Source organism: Amyelois transitella, chromosome 18, assembly GCF_032362555.1.
Source record: "Amyelois transitella isolate CPQ chromosome 18, ilAmyTran1.1, whole genome shotgun sequence".
Lineage (NCBI taxonomy): Eukaryota > Metazoa > Arthropoda > Insecta > Lepidoptera > Pyralidae > Amyelois > Amyelois transitella.
Window position 1 is genome coordinate 515838 of NC_083521.1, and position 23975 is coordinate 539812.

The 23975-nt window shown below is 39.3% G+C and overlaps 5 protein-coding genes across 5 annotated transcripts; 4 read left to right on the top strand and 1 right to left on the bottom strand.

The window, feature by feature from the left end:
- Positions 1-793: 793 nt before the first annotated feature.
- LOC106135245 (uncharacterized) lies at positions 794-3334 on the top strand. Its single transcript, XM_013335487.2, has 3 exons — positions 794-2086; positions 2324-2508; positions 3236-3334. Exons 1-3 carry the CDS (start codon positions 829-831, stop codon positions 3332-3334), a joined length of 1542 nt encoding a protein of 513 aa, XP_013190941.1. The 5' UTR covers positions 794-828.
- Positions 3335-3853: 519 nt separating this feature from the next.
- Positions 3854-11586, top strand: LOC106135252 (zinc finger protein 235). The gene is made up of 6 exons (XM_060949222.1): positions 3854-4090; positions 4416-4543; positions 5202-5357; positions 5733-5770; positions 8732-9331; positions 9609-11586. Exons 1-6 carry the CDS (start codon positions 3988-3990, stop codon positions 11044-11046), a joined length of 2463 nt encoding a protein of 820 aa, XP_060805205.1. The 5' UTR covers positions 3854-3987; the 3' UTR covers positions 11047-11586.
- On the top strand, positions 6929-8436 carry LOC132902784 (zinc finger protein 846-like). The gene has a single exon (XM_060949097.1). It carries the CDS (start codon positions 7070-7072, stop codon positions 8147-8149), a length of 1080 nt encoding a protein of 359 aa, XP_060805080.1. The 5' UTR covers positions 6929-7069; the 3' UTR covers positions 8150-8436.
- A 900-nt stretch (positions 11587-12486) lies between the features above and the next one.
- Positions 12487-16971, bottom strand: LOC106135251 (transmembrane protein 179). The gene is made up of 6 exons (XM_013335494.2): positions 16754-16971; positions 16525-16668; positions 15657-15818; positions 14890-14974; positions 13958-14143; positions 12487-13265 (listed from the first exon to the last, which is right to left on the bottom strand). Exons 1-5 carry the CDS (start codon positions 16861-16863, stop codon positions 13961-13963), a joined length of 684 nt encoding a protein of 227 aa, XP_013190948.1. The 5' UTR covers positions 16864-16971; the 3' UTR covers positions 12487-13265; positions 13958-13960.
- A 175-nt stretch (positions 16972-17146) lies between these two features.
- On the top strand, positions 17147-23709 carry LOC106135247 (protein YIF1B-B). Its single transcript, XM_013335490.2, has 7 exons — positions 17147-17293; positions 17364-17561; positions 18227-18312; positions 19057-19224; positions 20299-20422; positions 21527-21789; positions 22420-23709. The coding sequence occupies exons 1-7, from the start codon at positions 17269-17271 to the stop codon at positions 22672-22674; spliced, it is 1119 nt and encodes a 372-aa protein (XP_013190944.1). The 5' UTR covers positions 17147-17268; the 3' UTR covers positions 22675-23709.
- Positions 23710-23975: the final 266 nt, after the last annotated feature.

The following is a 23975-nucleotide window of genomic DNA, read 5'->3' on the forward strand; positions in this document are numbered from 1 at the left end:
ATAAATTTTCACGAATTACCTTATGCGAAATGATAATTCAAATTTAAGTTTTGTTTTAACCTGTTAAAGTAATTATTGCAGCTTCACAAACGTCATTCTCAACATAATAATTAATAATGTCTATTTCTGGAAACGATGTGTGATAATCGCAGGTACAGTTACCGAGATGATAACGCTACGTCACGCGCCACGTACCTACACACGTACGAACTCGTGCGCATGGAGCGGATAATAGACCGAACTGCAGTAGATGTGAACCTTTTCAACCAACTTCGAACAAATAGGTGGTTCTAAATTTCTCGCGAGCGCATTGGTTTTTTTGTTTGTGTGTATCTATGTTATAACTGTTGAAGAAGACGTATGGGCCAATTTTATATCATATTTTTGTGTATAAACTCTTTGTTGGTCCCAATTTCATCAGGTCTTTATGAAGACCTCAGAACACGCACATAAATAAATCTACTCAAATTTCGTTCAGTGTCCGTGATAAGTATCAAGGCAAATGATAGATATTATCGCTGTAGAATTGCTAATATTTAACATTTAAATAAAGTACCCAGACCTTCTAGAATAGATTTATTTTCAAAATTGGATACAAGGTATCACTTATTGACGTCACATCACTTAAATCTAATTATAACTACTACCGCTTCCAAAGCGCATGTGTAGAAGAAGCTACAGAACAAACCACACTTCCTTGTCTTATCGAAAAGTCTACAACAGTTGAGAACACCTGACGGAACAAGTATCACATGCAACAGCTTCAAATCGTTACACGACAGTTCACATTTCAAGCAAACATGCTTACTATACCACATCTCAGTCATCATGTTGATAACATTACTCCTCATCGCGCAAGTCGGTTGTGAGTGGGTACAGATCTCCCAGCAACACTTCGTGAAGCCATTCCGACCCTCTCATAAACACCAAGGCTTAACAAGAGACACTAATTTGGATCAAGAACAATATACAACGCCGAAATCCAACACGATATATTTGAACCAATCTTTGAACGAACACAAATGGAAGGAAACTGATTTGATGCATAATAAAGGCTTTGTAACTAAAGTAGAAGCCGATGATATTATCCGTGGTGATAACAAACCTAATTCGCATATAGTACATACAAATAATGCAATCAGAAATCCAAATGTTGAGTATCATAAAGATGATGATGAAGATATTTCTGATGCTTACGTATTTAAATTTAATGGTCCTGATCAATTAGGGCGTGACCAAAATCGTATAAGAGATGAAGAAACAACAGTTTCAACGATGAAACACCATGAAGATGTTATACCAAAAATTCAAAATAATGTAAAAAGGTATGGACATGTAACTGGGTCACAGGTAGATGTATTTGAAGAATCCTATGATACCATTCCTAATGTGGGCAGTATCAAAAAAGTACATCTGGACACTAGAACCGTTAGAACGCCTATTCTGAAAGAAATGTCAAAAAAGCAATTTGGCACAAGTTCTTCGCACAATATTATCACACCTGTTCATGCTGATAGTGATAAAGAACAGTTTACCAGGAGACCTGTTATAATATGGAAAAGCGATGACCAAACTAAAAAAGTAGTACCAGGTATAATTCAGAAAGTACCTAAAGAACATTTAAATCGAGGTCTACTTGGAAATAACTCAAAATATCATGAAACTACATTGGATATAGGTCATTCAAAAAATAAAGATATGTTCATAACAAATTTAGCTCATAGTAGTGAAGTTACAAATGGGCAAACAGTAAAGTTGAGCAAAATGCCAGATATAAATTTTGAGAAACCAGTTTTTGTCACAAAAGAGGATTTTGATGACGAAGGAATGGTCACTGTTTCTAATGAAAACTCTGCTGGTTTCAATGAAGAAACAACAGAATCGAATCAAAAATCTAATACAGTTGCTCCTAAGCCCAAAGCTGAAAAAGGCACCGAAGCAGCATCAGGAAAAGTGAATACTATGGAAAATGTACTGAAATTCATGAGAATTGTTACTGATACTATTTCAAGGAACACGCGCAGGAGTGTCGGCAGCAAAGTGAAATATTTGGAAAACTTAGAGGACACTATTATGGCGAACATAAGTAAGTACTTATCTAAATTATTTTTGTAGCGGACCATGTTCTGTTAGTACTTAGAATAGAATCACTCCATCTCATCCTCGTCTTTAGAAAATACCTTTAATTTTCGGATAGCGGTGCAAGGTTAGCCCGGGTTCAAGAACGACGCAATCAAGTCATAGCAAGTCTAAGGGGAGTATGTCTTTCTTCTTCTGAGATTCTCTGTCAATCTTTCACAATTAAAACGATACTTTTGTCCAGAGCACCGCATCGATACCCTATGGCCGGACGACTCGGCCAAGACTCCAGAAGTGCCCAGGACTATGAATAAAAGGTCTGCCGACACAGCACGAGGGGGAGGCCACGTGGAGTTCCCGTCTTCCGAGAGCGCTCTGATGACAATCTCGTTCCTCACTTTCGCGGTCTACCTCATCAAACTTGTGTTGGTATGGTATTTATTCTTATGAATATTAAATTCCAGTCCAGTAAGGTAGTCCTTGCCTATATCATTGATCATCCTCACGTTAACTCTAAGTAACTCCATCTTGAAGAACAAGTCCGGAGTACGCCGAAGACCACGATCCAGCACTGAGCAAATTAGGTAATTACACGAAGCAACTTGTCTGAGCTCTGTGACCCTAACTTCTTCTTTTTTGTTATCTTTTTCCACATTTTTTTCAATTACTTCTGTCAATTGCCATTTCTGAGAACCTAACAGGGGGACTAAATCCAAATTGGAGCGTGGTCGTCGCACCAGGTAAAAGTACCTACTTATTCTCTTACGGTATACTTTTTTTATAATAATTAGAGTGCGTTTGACCTCAATCTGCCTGGTGGTAAGCAAGGCCCAAGGTGGTACACGCAAATTCAAGTAATGTCTATTCACTTATATGGGTAAAAGCCCCGCTAGACCACCCAGTAATCCGACCCCTCCCATCGACTGTGAGTAGAAATTAAAATAGGTGTAGCTTACTCAATTTAAATGAATCTTAAAAAGATTATTTTAAGAAAATACCTGCTATTTCTAGCCTGCAACCGGTACGAGTTATATGTTTGTCTATTTTGGGTGTTACAGTCACGGACAATTCCTTGCTTGGCTTGGCGCGAAAATCACTGGAGTTTGGTTGATAATATTTTAAGGAATAAATTTTTCATACTAGTGAATTGTTACAGCAAGTGATCCACACATACAAGAACAAGGCAATGATGATGACTCCGGCGGTGGTGACCGCGGTCGGCAGGACCGTGTATCGGCGAGCTGACAAAACCTAGCATCTTATCATCAAAATAACAACACAATATAATTATTTTAATTTCTGTTTAAAATTTATTTATTTAAGTGGTGCGATAACTGTAAAAGAAATAATATTATAAAAAATAGTAATTAATACACTTACCTACATAAAATAGTTTCATACATAAGTATGACTATAGATATACATATAGCTACTCCAAATAAAATAAACACACATATACTAAATAAGTTGGATGATTTTGTAGGGTTTAAAAGAATCTACTGTTCAAAACGCAGATTTATGGACTTGCTCCCTGAATACAAATCTATTGAGCGCCCTTCGAGTAGATTCAGGAATTCTCTTCCTACAAAAAATTACTACTTCCTAAATAGTACTGAACAAATTTAAAAGTCTTTTTATATTGTATATTTGTGCGGGGTGGAGGAATTCGTCGAAATTCTGTGTTTCGATAAACAGACCGGCTGTATGGGATAAGCTAAAAAAATTGACGATTGACTTCACTGTCAATTGAGTTCACATTGATAGATGTCAAAAAAAAAGCTATAAAGCTCAAGAAAAAGCTGTGGTCCTATTTGTGCTATTTGTTTTGTTTGGTTGTGTATGAACCACTATCTGCGGATATAAGATATTACTTTAACGAAGAATGATAATTTGTATTAAATTGAAATAATGAACAACGAGACGGAACAAATATTTCTGGTGAATGCTGCGTCTAATCCCGCTACCATACACAAAGACGCCATTCCCGGCGCGACGCTAGTCAACCTCGAGAGTAAGTCCTTTGTATTTTCCAATTGGTTTTTCTGTATAACAAGTTCGCACCATAGGTCTTAGGTATTGTATCCAATACCTGTCTTTTTTCACTATTTTGAAGCCCAAACCTTGCAATAATTTATGACATTATGTCATAAATTATTGTAAGCTAAATGCTGGGAAAAATATATCATCATAAAATAATATTGATCCCTGTCCTGTAACATTTGATTACCAAAGTATTTACTGAGAAAAACACATTCTAAAATAGTTCTTTTTTTGTTCAAAATCATAGTCAAGATTTTAATAGATTTGAAGACATAACATTAACTGTGTAATTTCAGGTGTGCAAGACTTCTCAACAGTATGCCGGACGTGTGCCACTATCACGGAGTTTGTGATCCCCATCTTCGAGGGAGAGGGTCTCCAGAACAACCTGGCTGACAAGATACACAAGCATCTTCCCATACAAGTAATGACAATGATTTACCAGATAAATGATTACTTACCAAAGTTAAATTAGATATATAGGCTTGTTATTATACCAATGTTTTTAATAAATTATTTTTGTGTGGTTCCTAGTGCTGGAATAAAACCGCTCCATCTCTTTCTCATTGGTATTTTGAAAGGGACAAAGGGAACAGGCAAACTCATTTAGCTTTTTCCATATTTCTCTGCAAATATTGCCAAGGTCAGACAGGAGTTGCTATAAACCTGACTTACTTTAACCGATATCATGGCCAAAATGAGTACTCTGGGCTTTCCAGAGAGGTAAGCATGTAGTCTCCTTCCCTTACTCAGGACGATAAAAATAGTTTATATGATGAACTAGCTGTGCCCGCCACTTCCTCCTCATGGAATAGTTATTTTGAACATCATTGAAGACCTCAAGGATAAATAATTTACCCTGTTTTTTTTACACATTCCATTATTTTTTCGCTCCTAATAGTTGCAGCATGATGTTATATAGCCTAAAGCCTACCTAGATAAATGGTCTATTCAACACAAAATGAATTTTTTACAGTAGTTTCTGAGATTAGCATGTTCAAACAAACAAACAAACAAACTCTTCAGCTTTATAATATTAGTATAGATGTGTATTTAAATAAAGATCATTTGTGTTCTGTCAGGTGCTAGAGGACGACGCGCTGCCCCGCGTGGTCTGCTACCAGTGTGCCAGTACGCTCCTGGCGTGGCACGAGCTGGTCAAGTGCTGCGTACAGGCCGATGAGGCACTGAGAGCGAGACTGGCTCAGATGCAGCAAGCAACGGCTGCGACACTTTTGGTAATTATACCTACACTAGTAATGTGCCTGGGTTCGCACGGGTAGCGTTCATACATGTAAACCTTCCTCTTGAATCACTATATTTATTAAGGGACGCTGCATCAAAATAGTGTGTTGTGTAGTTTTTAGGATCTAAGCACACATACAGACATATGGACAGACATGGTAAATGACTTTACTCTGTACTATATAGCAATATAATCACACAGCTTTATCCTTAACAGGGCAGTCAGAGCCAATAGTCTCAAATAAGTCTGTAAGGCCATGTTCAGCTGCATGACTTATTGATGATATAATTTAGGTTTTTTTGCCAATAACAAAGTGTTTTAATTTACTCAAACATTAGGTATAAAATGTTTACTTTTTCCTTTGCAGGAATCAGAATGGGGCTCATCAAAAGGTGAACAAAATAAGTAAGTATTATTCATTATTTTACTACCTTCTTACAATAGTTTTTTACTTTTAATTGTGATCACATCACTTAGCAAATTTTCTTCAAAGATGTCAGAAATCATCTTTACAAAAAGAAATAAGAAAACAAATTCTATATATGTATATATTAATCTTAATATGAATACTTACAAACCGGCACAGGCATGTGAATAGCCTTCTAATAGTTTTATTTCCATGACGATTGCATGCAACTTTACCAAAAATGTATTTCAGATCGGACTCACCGTATTACGAAATAGTTAACAATGTTCTCGCTGAGTATCTGAAATCGATAGATATGGACGGAGAGATCTCAAACTACATCTGTCACAAATGCGTGCGCCATGAACCGTTGTCTGACCTCATGAGCTTAGCTGAACACATGCGCAAAAAACATTCGTTAATAGACAAAAGGTCTATCAAAGAATTTATACAAGATAATATTGCGTTTGAAGAGACTCTGAATTCAGATAATACCGATAAAGATGCCGATTCCGAAGTAGAAGTTGATAATGTTGAAGAAAATTTGCCAAATTTCTTTTGTCCGTTTTGCAATAACATATTCTCTTCGACCACGCGTCTCATCTGCCATCTAAACACGCACATCGAAGTCTGCATAGATAAAGGAGTGACCTGTTGTGATACAGTTTATAATAATAAGAAGGCTTTCGTCGTTCACTTGCAAGAAGATCACGTCAAAAAATCTGGAGACGTTAGCGATTTGTGCAGGAGTTGCGGTTACCAAGCTTCGGACGCGGGCGATCTACGGTCACATGTCAACGATCAACATTACACGGAGGAAGACACGAACGATAAGAAAGAAGCGAGTGCTAAGAACCAGAAATATATTCCGGCCGTCTGTCCTGAATGCAATAAAACATTTTCCAATAAATACAACATGTTCACACACATGAAAAGCCACAGTGCACTCAAGGATTCGGTCCGTTGCGATCAATGTGGCAAGACTTACAGCAACCGAGGGAATCTGATGTATCATCTGAAACACTCGCACATCGGCGTAATGCACCACGTCTGTCCGTGCTGCGGAGAAAAATTCCCGACGCGGAGATCTCGGGACGTGCACATTCGTATACACACGGGATACAAGCCCTTCAGGTGCTCCGAGTGCGGGAAGGCGTTCAGAGCGAAGAACACGCTGGACAGACACACGGACATGCATTTAGATATAAGGAAATACGCGTGCCACGTTTGTCCGAAGAGGTTCAGGAAACTGACGCATCTGAACTATCACCTAAGCACGCACCGAAAGAAGTGAAGTAATGATGGATGTTTGTTCCAGATGGCTCGCCGGCCCCGGCAGCCCCGCTGACGAGCCGGACACGGGCCAGAGTGATGAGGAAACTATATGCAAAGAAAAATATCGCGAGGAAGATGATCTGAAAACCAAAGAGGATGATGATGAACCACTGTCCAACGTGGCCTCGAGGAAGTCTAATGACGCTTACAATAAGTTTTACAGTGCCTTAGTTAACTTTAGAAACCATTTCTTCAACGATCACGATAAGTGCAAGTATCCAGATTTCACAGACTCCAGCGACTCGGAAGTGGCTACAGATGTTGATAGCAATGAAATAAATTTGGACAGTTTCGACGATCTGACACAAAGTAACATGCGCAAAGACAAAATGGATGAAGACACTAGACTAGAACTGAGTCAAGCTCAAGTGAAAATAAACGGGAAAGTGTACTATACATGCAAATTGTGCGGAAAGAATTTAAGCTCGTCACACACTTATGTCTATCACAAGCGGATTCACACGGGCGAGCGTCCTTGCGTGTGCCATGTTTGCGGAAAGCAGTTTCGGGCGCCGAACGGTCTCCAGCGCCATCTGACGGAGACGCACGAGCGTTTACGCCGGCACTCGTGCCAATACTGCCCGAAGAACTTCGCCAACGTGCAGAATTTGAAGCAGCACATGCGCATCCACACCGGCGAGAGACCGTACGTGTGTCCGCAGTGCGGGAAGCGATTCACGCAGAGCGGCTCCCTGCACGTTCACGTGCGAACTCACACGGACCACTTCCCGTTCGATTGCGCGGAGTGCGGGGCGAAGTTCCGTTTGCGGGCGGGGCTGGCGCGGCACCGCCTGAAGCACAGCGGGGAGCGGCCCCACGCGTGCGGAGCCTGCCAGGCGGCGTTCCGCCACAAGCACGAGCTGACGGCCCACCGCGCCTCGCACTCGGACGCGAAGCCCCACGCCTGCGGCTCGTGTGGCGCCGCCTTCAGACAACGCCGCGCTCTCAGACACCACACCAAAAGAATGCATGAAGCTGAAGCTACCGGAGATATAACGCATACCCTCGTCTATAATCAAGACCCACAGGCGCTACACTATTGATTTAAGTGCGTTTTTGGAATCGATGTTAACTTGACCCAAATATTTGCGAGACAATTTTTATGAATATATTAAATCAATAAATTATATTTATTAATTGATGTTTTGTTTGACTTTAATATTCCTATTAAATTAATTATTGAACCTGATAAGCGTGATAATTTAGAAGTAATTTTGGGAATAGGAACAGGAATAAACCATGAGGAAAAACAGCCTGCCTACTTCAATATTCCACGACAGGTGCTGTCCGCGAACATTCTAAAGTAGATGTGGGTATCTCTTGGATAGGCTTGTAATTGTAACGTGTCGTCGACGTCGTCACCGTCACTTACCATCAGTTGATGGAAGACACATGCCTAATAAATTATTTAAAATATAAAAAAGAATATGAGTACTTTATAAAAAAAACTCCAATGTCTTCATTTGGCCATGATAAACGATTTCTTCATTAATTAATTCCTGTAATTGACTCTAAAATGTTAATATAATAAGCTAAATGATTGTAACATTTGCTGTTGGACATCCAAATGTATAAAATAAATAAAAATAAACTATAAAAATTTTTCCTCCTGTCTTCTTTTACAGAGAAGATAAATCCAAAATAGAACTGGCGATAGAGATAACAATAAAACGCGAAGACACTCCGTTCATTCCCGAAGCAGAAGCGGCACATAGAGAGAAACACCACGTGACTTGTGGGACATGCCAAAAGAAACTACGGAAGGAATCATGGCGGCGGCACCAGAAAATCCATAACAACGAGAGGAAATACTGCGACGTCTGCGGCATGGGGTTCACAGACAGCGGGAACCTGGCGAGGCACAAACATACACACGAGAACCTCCGAGGGCACATCTGTGAGATCTGCCACAAGGCGTACTCGAGAAGTTCTCACTTGCAGGATCACGTGAACTCGCAACACTCGAACGTTCGAGAATTCGTGTGCGAAGTGTGCGGGAAGGCGTCGAAATCGAAGGCGACGTTGCGTATGCACAAAAAGACACACGATCAAGTGTTCAAGTTTAAATGTATGGAATGTGGCGCGCAGTTCAAGAGGCGGGGCGAGCTGCGCGCGCATGTGAGTGTGCACACGGGCGAGAGGGCGCACGTCTGCGCGTGCGGGAAGGCGTTCCGGTTGCGGGGGCAGCTGACGTTGCATGCGCGCACGCATAAAAAGGTCGCGATGTGACCGTATTAGAGTGAGATTTATACCAATTACTACTGTCTGGTGTAAAACATTTCTCGACTAAATAACGTGACGTGTTACGTTCAAATATTTCTATATCCAGTTTGCGATACGGCGTTTTAATATCATCTTGGGTTCATGATTCATTTACTGCAAATAAAAAAATAAACTCCAACAGCCATGTCAGATGAGAGATATCCTACAGATTTAGAGATGATTCTGAGAGCGTTACGTCTAAATAGTACTCAGAGCGCTGATTCGACTGCTTTGTTGCAGATCTCCGCCGCGCTACGAAGACACGTGCGCCGGCGCCAGCCCGGAGCCCCTCAAACTCTGCCCCTACTGCGACACTCGCCACCCAGACTCTACCTATAAAGACCACCTGATAGACGCACATTCAGAACTATTGTTCCACTGCCAAGAATGCGACACCTATGTAGACAGGAAGGAGTTCATTATACACATGTCGCTGCATTGCGTCCAATATACCGAGGCCAACAAGGCCTACAAGGCGGAATCGAAGAAAATCCAGAAAAATAATAGTAAAAGAATGAGGAAGACTAGAAAAAAAATTGCGAAAGACGAAAATCAAAACACTAAAGTTGAGAAAAATATTGCGGTTAACAAAGATGCTGAAGCGGAAGAAACTGCAGTCGAAAGCGTTATGCATTCGATAGATCGATTAGATAACAGTATAACAAATACAGAAATCGATAAGACAGTAAATGGCAGAGCGGAAAATGACTTTTCTGATCACAGCGACGCGGAATATGGCTTCGGTCCGCTGCCGGAGTCCGTATTCAATGCTATAGAAGATTCTCAGGACGATAATTCTCGCAATAGCAGCCAACGCTCTGAGAATGGTGAGACTCAACCAGTTCATGACACGCAACTATTTAGTGATAGTCAACCTGTTACTCCAGAGTATCAGAATGAGAGTCCGTCAGTCACTCCAGAGTACCACCCAGTTACAGATTTACCAGTTACAGAGTTACAACCTGTCACTCCGGAGAATCAGAGGGAGTGTCATTCAGTTAGTCCAGAAAATCAGATGGAATGTCAACCTATTCCTCCAGAAAATCAGAGGGAGGGTCATCCAACCACTTCAGAGCATCAGAATGAGGACAAAAAAAACGGCAAGGTCGCGAATCCCAAAAAAGTCAGAAATTGTCCAATTTGCTCGAAAACGTACACCGCTTCTTCTAGCTACTTCTATCACTTGAAGTACTTCCACCGCCAAAGCAAAGAGCACGAGTGCGAAGTTTGCGGTCGGAAATTCGGGACCCGCGCCAGTCTCGCGCAACACGCGCCGCTCCACACCGGCGAGTGCCAATACGAATGTACGCGATGTGGAAAACAGTTTAAGAGTAAAGCTAGTCTGTACATCCATTCGCAAATTCATACGTCGAACGTCGGGTCGAAGTGCGGTATTTGCGGGGCGGAGTTCAGGTGGCGCGCGGCGCTGCGGCGGCACGCGGCGCGGCACGGCGGCGCGCGCGCGCACGCGTGCGGCGCGTGCCCGCGCGCGTTCAGCGTGCGCGCCGACCTGCTGCGGCACGCGCGCACGCACCAGCGCGGCCGCCACGCCTGCCCGCTCTGCGCCGCCACCTTCGCGCAGCCGAGGTACCTCCGCGTACACTTGAACAAGAAACACGGCGTACATAGTAAGAAAAGTGAGTCGGAAGATCGAACCTCGCAGAAGAAAACCGAGTGAATGCTGATGGTCACGGCGCATCCTTTTTTTTTTTTTGGTTTAGCCAAGAAACTGAAATGAGAATTTGACGGCCTCTGAACCAAAAAAACACTTTTTCATGGTAAAATATTTTGTTCTAATTGGCCTTGATATTTATATATGTAAGTATTTATTAAAAAATATACTTACACACTATGATTGATTTAGTACCTTGTAGTACAAGTCTAGAACTTACTTCGAACATCTGTGTAATTTATCCCGTAGGTACCTTTATTTTATATTTATATATTTATTTATTAAGTTGATCTCTGTGACAGATGTGAAATACATACATTTAATGGTCTGTTGTTTTGGTACCTACGACAGATATTGTTGCATCCTGCTTTCAAAGAAATCAAGATACACAATTATTGTGAACTATAACTTGTCATTTAGTTACGCTATTTATATACAAATTGTAATGGCTTACCATTGACTTTGTTTTTATATTCATCAAACTGTTTGTCTCACTTTTTTTAACAAACGAAAACATGATTTGGACCATTCTTACAATCGTTCATGTCTGTGTGTCGAAATCAATAAAAAAATAATTTATAAAAGATAAATAGTTTCTGTTACCTTACCATCAAAAATATAATTGATTAGCAGTGCCCGCGACATCGTCCGCGTGGAAGTTATTTTGGGCATCATTGAAACCCATCATGATAGGCTTACAAACTTGGGATTCTTTTCTAGGCGATGGGCTAGCAACCTGTCACTATTTGAATCTCAATTCTATCATTAAGCCAAATAGCTGAACGTGGCCATTCAGTCTTCAACACTGTTGGCTCTGTCTACCCCGCAATGGATAAAGTCGTGACCATATGTATATGCAGTGTGTGCAAACGTGTTCTTCTAAACTCGTGCAGATTGTAAAAGTTCATGACGGGAAAAGATAATTAACTTGGGTTTCTTCTTTTGGGGTGATGGCCAAGCCAAGCAACTGATTACTATGACTCTTGATTTTGGTCCTTCGGTCTTTGCGAAAATGTTGGCTCTCGTCTACCCTGTAAGGTAACCGATTGAAAAACCATGAACGTCAAGATGACGGAGCCACCTCGCAAAACACAAATATTGTCGAACCAGCCATTAGTACCTGGTTTGTACCTGTTGGTACCTATATCAAAAAATTTTGTACCTCAAAGAATTAAAAAATATCGATTGTGATATGTGGTTCCTCCATCTTGACGTCAAAATGGAGGAACCACCTTCGTTTCTTATAAAAATATAATGTATACCGTCGAGATGACCACACGGACACTTAGTACCAGGTTAGTACCTCCCAAGATCTTATCGCTATAATCGTTTTTTAAGAAAATAATAAACACGAGTAACGGGATAGCCATAGTTTCACGCGCGATACAAACGGCGTCGCGCGTGCCTGCTACCGGCTGGTGTGTTAATCAAAATGAAACAAACACATGAGTTAATAAACTTTATGTAATTAACCTAATATTCATTATAGTAACATTTTTTTATTAAAAATACAGAGTTATTCCCTGGTAAGCGATTATATTATTATAACATAAACATATCATTCAATATACAGACGCTGATAACAGCTCTTAAAACATTATTTACAACTTCTAAGTGTTAAATGCGCGAGTATAAAAATCTATAACTATTCATAATGGATAATGTCTATTTTAAGAAAAATAAAAGGTCCGTTTAAAGAAAAAAAGAGATAAGGTCTTCCAACTTATTAAAATACAATGAATTTACCACTGAATTATATTTCACTTACAACTGAATTATATTTTAACTTTCGATTGGTCAATATTGCAATTTTTCTTCCTTTTGATAATGAAAGAAAGAACGAAAAATTATTTATATTTTTACAAACATTTTAAACTAATTAAAACGACCATAAAATATACACCAAAATGGTCCTCGCTCAGCATGTGCAAAGGCCGCGACACTGGTTTTCTATAACCGTTTAAGATTGATAAATTATAAATTTTTATTCAAATAAGGCATTTGATTCCAATATTAAAAAAAAAAGGAAATCTCAATAAACTTAACTATTAAATTAAAACAATTTTATATAATTTGGCAGAGATCATTTAACAATACATATAAATTAAGTCAGTGTAGTGCGACACTACACTGACTTATACTTTGTACAAGAATTAACAATATCACTTTCGAATCGACGCTCGGATGAACAGATCACTGACTTGAGGCATCACGTTAATCTGCAACTGTAAACAAAAGAGGGCATTATTACTATATATTACTACTAGCTGTGCCGGCGGCTTCGTCCCCGTGGATTAGTTATTTTGGGCATCTTTGAATTGCATTTTTTTGCATTGCATTCTAATCCATCAGAATCCGAAGTAACTTTATAAATGAGATAGTAATTTTTTTGTGTACACATTTTTTATTTTTATTGTTTATAATCTGTTTGGTGTGATAAATAAATACATAAATAAATAAATTACCGTGCCGTGTGGTTCCCGGCACCAATAAAAAAAAAGGACCAATTCATCTCGTTCCCACTGATGTCGTAAAAGGCGACTAAGAAATAAGCCTATATCGCCTAAAAGAAGAATCCCAAGTTTATAAAACTTGGGATTCTTCTTTTAGGCGATGGGCTAGCGGCCTGTCACTATTTCAATCTCAATTCTATCATTAATCCAAACAGCTGAACGTGGCCTATCAGCCTTTCAAGACTGTTGGCTCTGTCTACCCCGCAAGGGATAAAGACGTGATTATATGAATGTATGTAATAAATGTAAATATTGCATGAAGAGAGTTATGAATGTGGATGAAGCAAAGGAAATATGCAGAGATCGTGGCAAGTGGAAAGAGGTAGTCTCTGCCTACCCCTCCGGGAAAGAGGCGTGATTTTATGTATGTATGTAATAAATAAAGGTGAAGTTATACAACTGACCGTCTACTCGACGGGCACGGGAGGGGAGCTGCGGGCGACCGGCGGAGACTCGTTCTCGTTGACGAGCCTCTGCCGCTCCCTGTACATGGACACCTGGATGTTCTGCAGCTGGTGGTAGCGGCACACCTTCAGGAGCGAGAACACGGCCAGCCCCACCCATGTGGCGAACGCTCCCCACGCGCCAAACTGATGATGCCAAATCATCGATATTTTATTTTCATTCTAAAACTTGTTTCTAGATTAATAAGATTAAATTTCCACCACCGCCATGTACTTACCAATGACTATTTTTTGAAAGTTATGTACCTACATTAGTTTGAACACTAATCGATGGTCTTACGCCGTGAGAAATTATCGTGAGGAAAACAGTCAATTAAGAATTTTTAAATATTTTTGTTTGTTTGTAAATAATACTTTAATGTAGGTACATAACATCGGCCTCTGTGGCGCAGCGGTAGTACGCTTGTCTGTGACACCGGAGGTCCCGGGTTCGAATCCCGGCCAGGGCATGATGAGAAACGAACTTTTTCTGAATGGCATGGGTCTTGGAAGGCCGTCTGACCTCCGCAACTATGCATGAAAAACCTGACCCCGCATCATGATATGACTATATCTATATAAGTATTTATCATAAAATATAGTATAATTGAGTTAGCTTCCCGTAACACAAGACTCGAACTTACTTCGAGGCTAACTCTTCTTGTGTTTTATTTATTTAAAAACATTTTAGAAGTACATAGGAAGACATAACAAAAAATAATGCACAACGGCGACTTATCCCTATGACATGAGGGATTCCATGCAGTCAACTAGGTACCTGAAAGGGTCATATCTAGTAAGGGATAATAGCTACAGCTAGATAGAACGGTAAAAATAAGAATAAAGTAAGTTTTTTTTCTTTTTTAGTATTGAGTTTGATTATATGAACATACCTGAGTTGAGCCGATTTGAACATAGAATCCTTTTGTTGCTATGTTGTCCTTTTTGTCAATGTCTTGCCCAGCGGCATCTTCACAACTGTATAACAAAAAACAATATTATATAGCATGGTTATTAGCTCTTACATAGTATTTACTAGCTGTTGCCGGCGAATTCGTTCGTCGACAATCTCAATACATAAATTCTGCCCATTTTTTTGCCCCCTTACAAAGGGGTGGGGACAAATTCTTGTATACCAGTTTTTAAGTTGGACCAACCATTATACATTCGAGAAAACCAAATTCTAATCGGATCAATAGTTTTCCTGTGATGCGAGTACAAACATGCAGACAGACAAATGCTAAAAATCAATTTTCAAAAATCAAAAACTTTGGCTTCTGTTTTTCTTATACAGAATATGTATAAGATATGTTAAGTTATACATATAAAAAGAAATTAAAATACGAGTATCACATAATATCAACAATTTAAATCTATACTAATATTATAAAGCTGTAAAGTTTGTTTGTTTGTTTGAACGTGCTAATCTCAGGAACTACTGGTTCAAATTGAAAAATTCTTTTTGCGTTGAATAGACCATTTATCGAGGAAGGCTTTAGGCTATATTACATCACGCTGCAACTATAAGGAGCAAAGAAATATTGGAATATGTAAAAAAAACGGGAAAATTCATCCTTGAGGGCTTCAATGATGCCCAAAGTAACGACAAATCGCAGGCAATGCTAGTTATATATATGTATGATTTTTTCAACTAATTTACCTGGGAAACCTTTGCACAATAGTGTTGCACCACGTCATGAAGCCGAGTGTGACTATCACAGCGGCGGAGACGGCAAACCCACAGATCAGCATGCAGCCCACGGCTTCCAGGAATGCCGAGAGGAACGAACTGTCAATGCCTTTGTACATAAACAGTGATAACCTGTAGAGTGGAATAAAGCTAAAATAAATATAGGTTCTATGTCTTTGTCAAGTATAGAAAGACCTTGGCATATATATTTAATCATGTTTATCCGTTACAGGGTAGACAGTGCCAAAAAGCCTTCATAATATGATATATATAATATGAAACATTCAGCTGTATGACTTTAATATGGAATTAAGATTCAAATAGCGACAGGTTGCCAGGCCATTGCTTAAAAAAAGGGTCCGAAGATTATAAGCCTTTTCCTTTGTCGCCTTTTACGACATACATGAGAAAGAGATAAGAGTGGTATTATTCTTTTTTCTATTGGTGCTGGAAACCACATATATATTTAAATTAACAGCCATGCAAAAACATCTGGACTGCAAATCTTTAATAGAATTTTAATCCTGTCGTATTTCCAGCTGTTATACCAAGAACTTTGTATTTCATTCTGTGCATATTGTAGCAGGAGCGATGATTCGGCTCAACCGCCACCAAAGGGAAGATCTTCCGCCAGGCTAGGTGTTATGCCTGGGGAACCGCGGCTCCGACGATGTTGTGTCGGAGGTTGTATATATAGCTCCAATCCGTGAAATCTTTGCGCGATTTTAGGTTTTTCGCTGTTAATGACTGTAGCGTCGCGTCATTCTTTTTTTTATTTTTGTGACTTGTTGTGTATAGACTATAGATTTCTCCTCATATAATTCCGATAAATAGTCACCTGTAGATCTGTACACAACTGACGATGAACATGAGCACTCCAACCACGATGACGTAATTGCAATAAGCCTTCGAAGCCCAGGACACCTGCAACTGGCCGTCATCGGGCCCCCATGTCCCTCCAGAGAATAGTAGACAGTGACCACTGGAAAAACAATATTTATTTACAGTTGCAGTTTCACGGTAATACTACACCTCATTACCAACAGAACTGGTGAAAAGGTGGGTACCTGAACTCATCTTGGTGCATACTCATAGGGACTGTTATACACAGCGAAAGGATCAAACTTATAATATAGCCTGCTATTTGGCTCAATAACAACACATTTGTTAGAGCCATATTTTGGACAAGGAGCAAGCACAAACACTATAAGAGAGAACTGCGTTTTTAAAGAAATCCAGGAAAAAAAACAATTTCATTCCCGTCAAATGATGAGAAATGTTTTTATAATTTATTTTCACGTAGTGACGTTGACATTAAATTTCACGTCAATAAACAATTGTAGTTTTACATGAGCTTAGTTGTTCACCAACCGAAACCAAAATAGCATCACTAAGTACCTAGTTATTAATAGAGGGCTCGGCTGATGTCATTGTCAAAGACAAGATAGTGACAATGACAAATGAAATGGCAAGTTGGTGATGTGTTTCGTTCGTGTGTGGAGTGGAATTTCTAAATAAAACGAAAAAAACACTAATTTTATTATGTTCATGTGTTCCTATTAACTTATAATTACCCTATACAATGAATTTCAACGCTTCCAGAAACGGTATGCCATATAATCAATTTGTGTGTTATGTTTGTGCAAAAAAGATATTTCATGATGATTCTTGTTGTAGTTGGGCACTCTGGTGGGATCCGGAAGGCCAAACGAGTGAGCGATGTGTCCGCCATGGGTGCCCCGTCGCCGGCGCCGGCCTTCAGCCCGGGGCCTGTCTATAATGCTCCATATTCACACGCCACTCCTCCACCGCCTTACCAAGAAGGAATCCAATTGGAAACCACACAAGACTTCGCGTCGCCTGCACCTGTCCCGAGTAATTACTTTTCTCGTTATAGTTGATATTATATTGTATGTAAGACTCCTATTTTTAATAAGTTAAACTGTCCCCTGGATTTATTCATTCATTTCTATAAGGCATATGTCATATTAGATTTTCCTTGTATCTCTCAGGTTAACTGAAGGAATAAAAAAATTGCAATATAGCAATTACCAAGCTTCAAATACTAATGGTTCCTAGTTCTCACAGCTAAGTTGTGATAAGCAGTGCTTATACAAAAGTAACAAAGCACATTGGTCCTTATGTGAGTGATGCAAGTTCCAAATTTGAATACATCTGCAATACAAATTTTGATTGCTTCTTAATTGGGTCGATAACACTTTCATTACTCTAATATGGTTTCTGTTAAAATATAAGGCTATTTGTATATTCTTTATCCTTGAAAAACATCTTATCATTTTTATCCCTGAATGGGTAGACAGTGCCAGTCTGGATGACTGAAATATGGATGATACTTATGTGGAATGTAGTTTTTGTTTTATTTCTTTTTATCTGTGGCAGACCAGCATCCCAGCTCACATTGAAATTTTCTGAGCGGAGACCTACATTTTTGGATGTAAATTGTCATGTTTTAATTTGTATTTTGTACCAAAATAAACATTTTTTTTTCTCATGGACCATTTATATTTTTTATTTCACAGACTATGGCTACATGGGAGGCTTTCCGCAGACACCCATGGCATCTCCTGCACAGCTTGGCTCCATGCTCCAGCAGCCCATTGTTCAGGTATTTTAATATAACCAAAACTTTATCTCTTACGGGTTAGATAGCGCCAATAGTTTGTAAAAGACTGCTATGCCAAATTTGTCTGAAGAGTTACAAGTTGCTAGACCATTGCCTTAAAAAGAAGATCCATGAATTTGAGCCTCTTCTTTTGATTTTCTTGTTACAATTTGCATGGGAGAGAAGCAGATGATTTCTTCTTTGCTACAAGACCAGCATGAAAGCTTATACAAAATTAAAAGGTGGAAACCTTTAACAACAGCAATGGGTTAAAGATAAATTGGTCCTACCGGAAACCGCTGAGCTTGCATGAAAAGAGTTATGAATTTGGATGAAGTGAAGAAATTATGGCAAGTAGAGAGATGTAGACTCTGTCTACCGCTCCGGGAAAAAGGCGAGATTTTATGTATGTTTGTATGTATGGTCCTGTCCTAAGTGGGAACATCTCAACAGTTTTAACTAGACTATAAAAGTTCCCGGCACCAATAAAAAGAAGAATAGGACCACTCCATCTCATTCCAATGGATGTCGTAAAAGGCGACTAAGGGATAGGCATATAAACTTGAGATTCTTCTTTTAGCCGACGGGCTAGCAACCTGTTACTATTTGAATCTCAATTGTAACATTAAGCCAAACAGCTGACCGTGACCTTTCAGTCTTTTCATGACGGTTGGCTCTGTCTACCCCGCAACGGATATAGACGTGATTAAATGTATGTATGTATGTTTAAAATTCCAATGTTTCCAGGACATGGCATTCCAGTACGGCAACCAGCTGGCCGCCCAGGGCAAGGAGGTGGTCCAGCGGGAACTCAACCGATTTGTTCCTGTCTCCAGGATGAGGTACTACTTCGCAGTCGACACCAGATATGTGCTAAAGAAGCTTATGTTGATACTGTTCCCGTTTACACATAAGGTAAGGGTAACATACATACATACATATAATCACGTATATATCCCTTGCGGGGTAGATAGTGCCAACAATCTTGAAAGGATTGTTAGGCGACGTTCAGCTGTTTGGCTTAACCTCTCAGATGCTAAGCGCCCGTACTACTGAGACACTAGGACTGCGGCGGATTTGAACGCAAAACGACGCGCGCGACTTGTTTCAGATTTTGATGAAAATATAGGAATATTTGCTTTGAAGTTAATAAAATACTATTGTACAGTCAAAGCTTAGAAGTGAGATTCATATAGTGACAGGTTGCTAGCCTATCGCCTAAACAAGAATCTTTATAAGCCTATCACTTAGTCGCCTTTTACGACATCCATGGGAACGAGATGAAGTGGTCTTATTCTTTTTTTTTATTGGTGCTGAGAAACAAACGGCACTTATTGTTGCCTGGAACCACAAGGCACTGCATGGTGAGGGTAATGTTATAATATATTTATGTATATAAAAGAAAACAATACCTATTTAAAAAGAAGCCTTTTCCAGTAGACCTGTGAGAGGACATATTAAAATTGAAGCATTTTTATTTGGATTAAATACCAATTAAATAATACGTTGTTTACTATGGTATATTCTCACGTTAAAATAATAGACATTATTTCCATATCTTACTGTGTATGTTGTAGAAGGAAAATAAAGGACAAAATAACTAAACTGCACTGAAAATTTCCAAAGCGATTTAGGGAATAGGCAGATCTTAAAGCGTATTTAAGATAATAATCTTCACTTCACTTCGCTCCTAATAGTTGCAGCGTGATGTTATATATCCTAAAGCCTTCCTCGATAAATGGTCTATTCAACACAAAAAGAATTTTACAGTTCAAACCAGTAGTTCCTGAGATTAGCGCGTTCAAACAAACAAACAAACTCTTCGGCTTTATAATATTCGTATAGATATCTGCCACATAAAAAAAAATGGCGGCGGCCTCAATCTGGGCAGATGCTTAAGTCACCAGTTAGGTATATGCTCCGCACACTACAAACCTTTTGACACATCTAGCTCAGGTTTCTATTGCCCCTCGTGCTATTTTATTTCAGGAGTGGATGTTGAAATACGACCAGGACTCGCCTGTGCAGCCTCGCTACGACATCAACGCCCCGGACCTCTACATACCCTCCATGGGATATGTCACTTATGTACTGTTGGCTGGGTTCATGCTGGGTATGTTTCAATCCAATCCTTTTTTAAATCCGACAAGTGTAAGTACCGTCACCTTGGCTGTTCAACCGTTACTTGGATAGCTGGCAAGAAATGGTTGAACAACCAAGGTGACACTTCGCATCCTTCTCTAACAACTTTGTCGGTGTTGCAACTGTTAATTAAATTAAAATACGACCACTCCATCTCATTTCCATGGATGTCGTAAAAGGCGACTAAGGGATAGGCTTATAAACTTGAGATTCTTCTTTTAGCTGATGGGCTAGCAACCTGACACTATTTTAATCTCAATTCTAACATTAAGCCAAATTGCTAAATGTGGCCTATCAGTCTTTTCAAGATTTTAAATTTCGCGTTGCATTATTTATAAAAAAATACAGGTATTTAAATGCGCTCTTAACATACCTTTATTTTGTCGGTGTTAAACAACTCAGTCTAAAACAAAAAATGGAGCCTTTTTTGAGATTATTGCCTTATAGTTTATGGTGTCCTTTACCCCCTCCAGTTGTTCTTGATTTGGGCATTGGGATGGATCAAGCCACTGCCTGCTATCATTACAGGTCGTTCTTCGATAACAAAAATCCAAAATCTTTCAATACATTTTTTTATCATAATACATACATAAGATCACGTCTATATCCCTTGCGGGGTAGACAGAGCCAACAGTCTTGTCCTGCCCAGAATGACAACTGATAGGCCACGTTCAGCTGTTTGGGCTTAATGATAGTATCGAGATTCAAATAGTGAGCGTGAGTGACAGTCCATCGTCGAAAAAAAGAATCCCAAGTTTAAATTAACCTTCAAATTAACCTATGCCTTAGTCGCCGTTTGCGACTTCCATCATTGTTGGCTTTATGCTGGAATTGAGATTCAAATAGTGACAGGTTGCTAGCCCATCGCCTAAAAGAAGAATCCCATATTTATGAGCCTATCCCTTATTCGCCATTTACGACATCCGTGGGAACGAGATGGAGTAGTCCTATTCTTTTTTTTTTATTGGTGCCGGGAACCACACGGAACTATATTTTTTATATTTCAATAATAATATTGGTACAATAATATAATTTCTCTCATTACAATATTTTAATCCTTATTTCCGATTCACAGGTCTCCAACACCGCTTCTCCCCGGAACAGATAGGCATGCAAGCGTCCAGCGCATTAGCTTACATCATCTTCGAGATGATCCTGTACCTTGTTACTCTCTACGTGACCAACACGAACACCAACCTGAAGACTCTGGACCTGCTAGCGTTCTCCGGGTACAAGTACATAATAATGATCGGAAGTCTGCTGGCTGGACTCATTCTGGGCAGGACAGGGTACTATTGTTCCTTGGTCTATACCAGCTTCACATTGTCATACTTCTTGGTAAGTTTGTACTCACATACATACATAGATTAATGCCTTTTACCCCGAGGGGTAGGTAGGGACAACATCTTTTTACTTGCCACGGTCTCTGCATACTTCTTTCGCTTCATCCACATTCATAACTCTCTTCGTGCAAGCTCGGCTCGGTTTTGGGTACTCTTGATACACATATATGATTAAAGAAATTGGATTAGTTCTGTGTGGTTCTTGGCACCAAGAGGAAAAGTAATAGGACCACTCCTATCTCTTTCTCATGGATGTATGGATGGATCGATTTTATTTACAAAGACAGACAAGCACACTATGAGATGGGAAATCCATATAACTTAAGGACACAGTGCTGGTATTAACACCACTGCGATTTTTGACTCCTACTATGAATTATTATTATTTTTTTTTTTTTCATTCATATAAACACGTCTATTGCGTGGTAGACAGAGCCAGCAGTCTTGAAAGACTGAAAGGCCACGTTGAGCTGTTTGGCTTAATGATAATATCGAGATTCAAATAGTGAGCGTGAGTGACAGTCCATCGTCGGAAAGAAGAATCCCAAGTTTATTAACCTATCCCTTAGTCGTCGTTTGCGACTTCCATTATTGTTATAATCATAAATTCTTTTAACCATTTCAGGTTAAGACCCTCAGGGTACAAGTGCTCGCGGGTTCTCAAGGCGGCGAGCAGCCCGCGTACGGCTACCAGGCGCCCGCTGCCTATCCCCAGAACCCGTACGCCGAGACCTGGGCCAGGCCTTCCGGGGGCACCAAGAGGAGGCTCTACTTCCTCCTCTTCGTGGCAATCACGCAACCTCTGCTGTCCTGGTGGCTCACATACCACCTGGTGCCTGCCCTGGAACCTCTACCGTCGACAGTGCCCCCGATTCGATAGCAAAATGTACTTACTCTTAGTGATATAAAATCCTTGTAAAATACCAGTGGTTTTAGTTCGCGATGTTGTTGGGACACAGATTATATGCTTGTGAATGAGGTTGAGATTTCAGTGCAAATATCTTGGGTTAATTCGGTCAAGGATGCTGAAGCAGTTTTGGACAAAATGTAGCGGTTCTTAAAAATATATACTTACACTTTAAATTCAAATATGTTCAGCCAATAGAATTAGATTTGTATTGGAGATAGATATGGTAATTTTTTTTGTAAATATTATATTACGCATCAATTTTGTTTTTTGTATGCATTCAAAGTCAGTTAGAAATAATATTATGTTTGAAAATTGATAGTATTTTAGCACAAACCATCCTTAAGTTATTTGCACTTAAATGTAGTTATTTGTGGTACAGATATTGTATATTTCAGAATGTTAAATTAAAAAAAGATTACATTATATTGATAAAAAGTACTAGAAATAATTCCCCGAGGCAAACATTCGATGGAGTTCATATTATTTGTGAGTTAATCTTTTCCTCTCCTTAATCTACATCAGTGTGAGCGATTGCTTGAAAATGGGGTTAAATGCTGAAACACGCACTAATTGGTGAAAGTAATATGCACAGGCGGGTTGATATGGAAATGTTTTTGCTATCAATGGGATGTTATACGCGTGGTGATAAATTTCAGAAATATCTGAGTATTCAAATATTTTTAACCGTGCATTTAAATACATTCGGTCAATCACTCTTTTATTAAAAAAAACATTCTTACGCTTAACGATCAGATTTAAAAACATATTTTCTATCCGTCTATGTAAAATTTTAATTCTGCCAATCTTTGTCTAACGCTTAAAAAAAACAAGTAAGTTAACATATGTACACATGTTTGTTTTGTACAAATTATTATGTCTACAAAATGTCTTGTAAATAAATTAATAGAATAAAACCTAACATTCTCATTCGTATGTGTAATATGTACCCTTGTCATATTTTTTACTTTATTACTATAACTGAATAAACGAGGTTAAATAGGTCCATTTTCCTTTTTTATTTTTAATTCTTATATTTTTTCTGTACTTGCGCTTTGGAAGCGGTGCGATACATTTAATTTTTTTTTTAATAATAAACCATTTTTCTAAGTAACACCGATACCAGCGCAGAAGTCTAATTTTTCTATGACAATATTTGAACCTATCAACCTACGTTATATACACAATCTCCCTCATTGTAGCTCATTACCCTACGCTAGCGTAGCCCCCTCACTGTAGCTATCCTGATCATTTTTCCATATAGGTATCAAAGA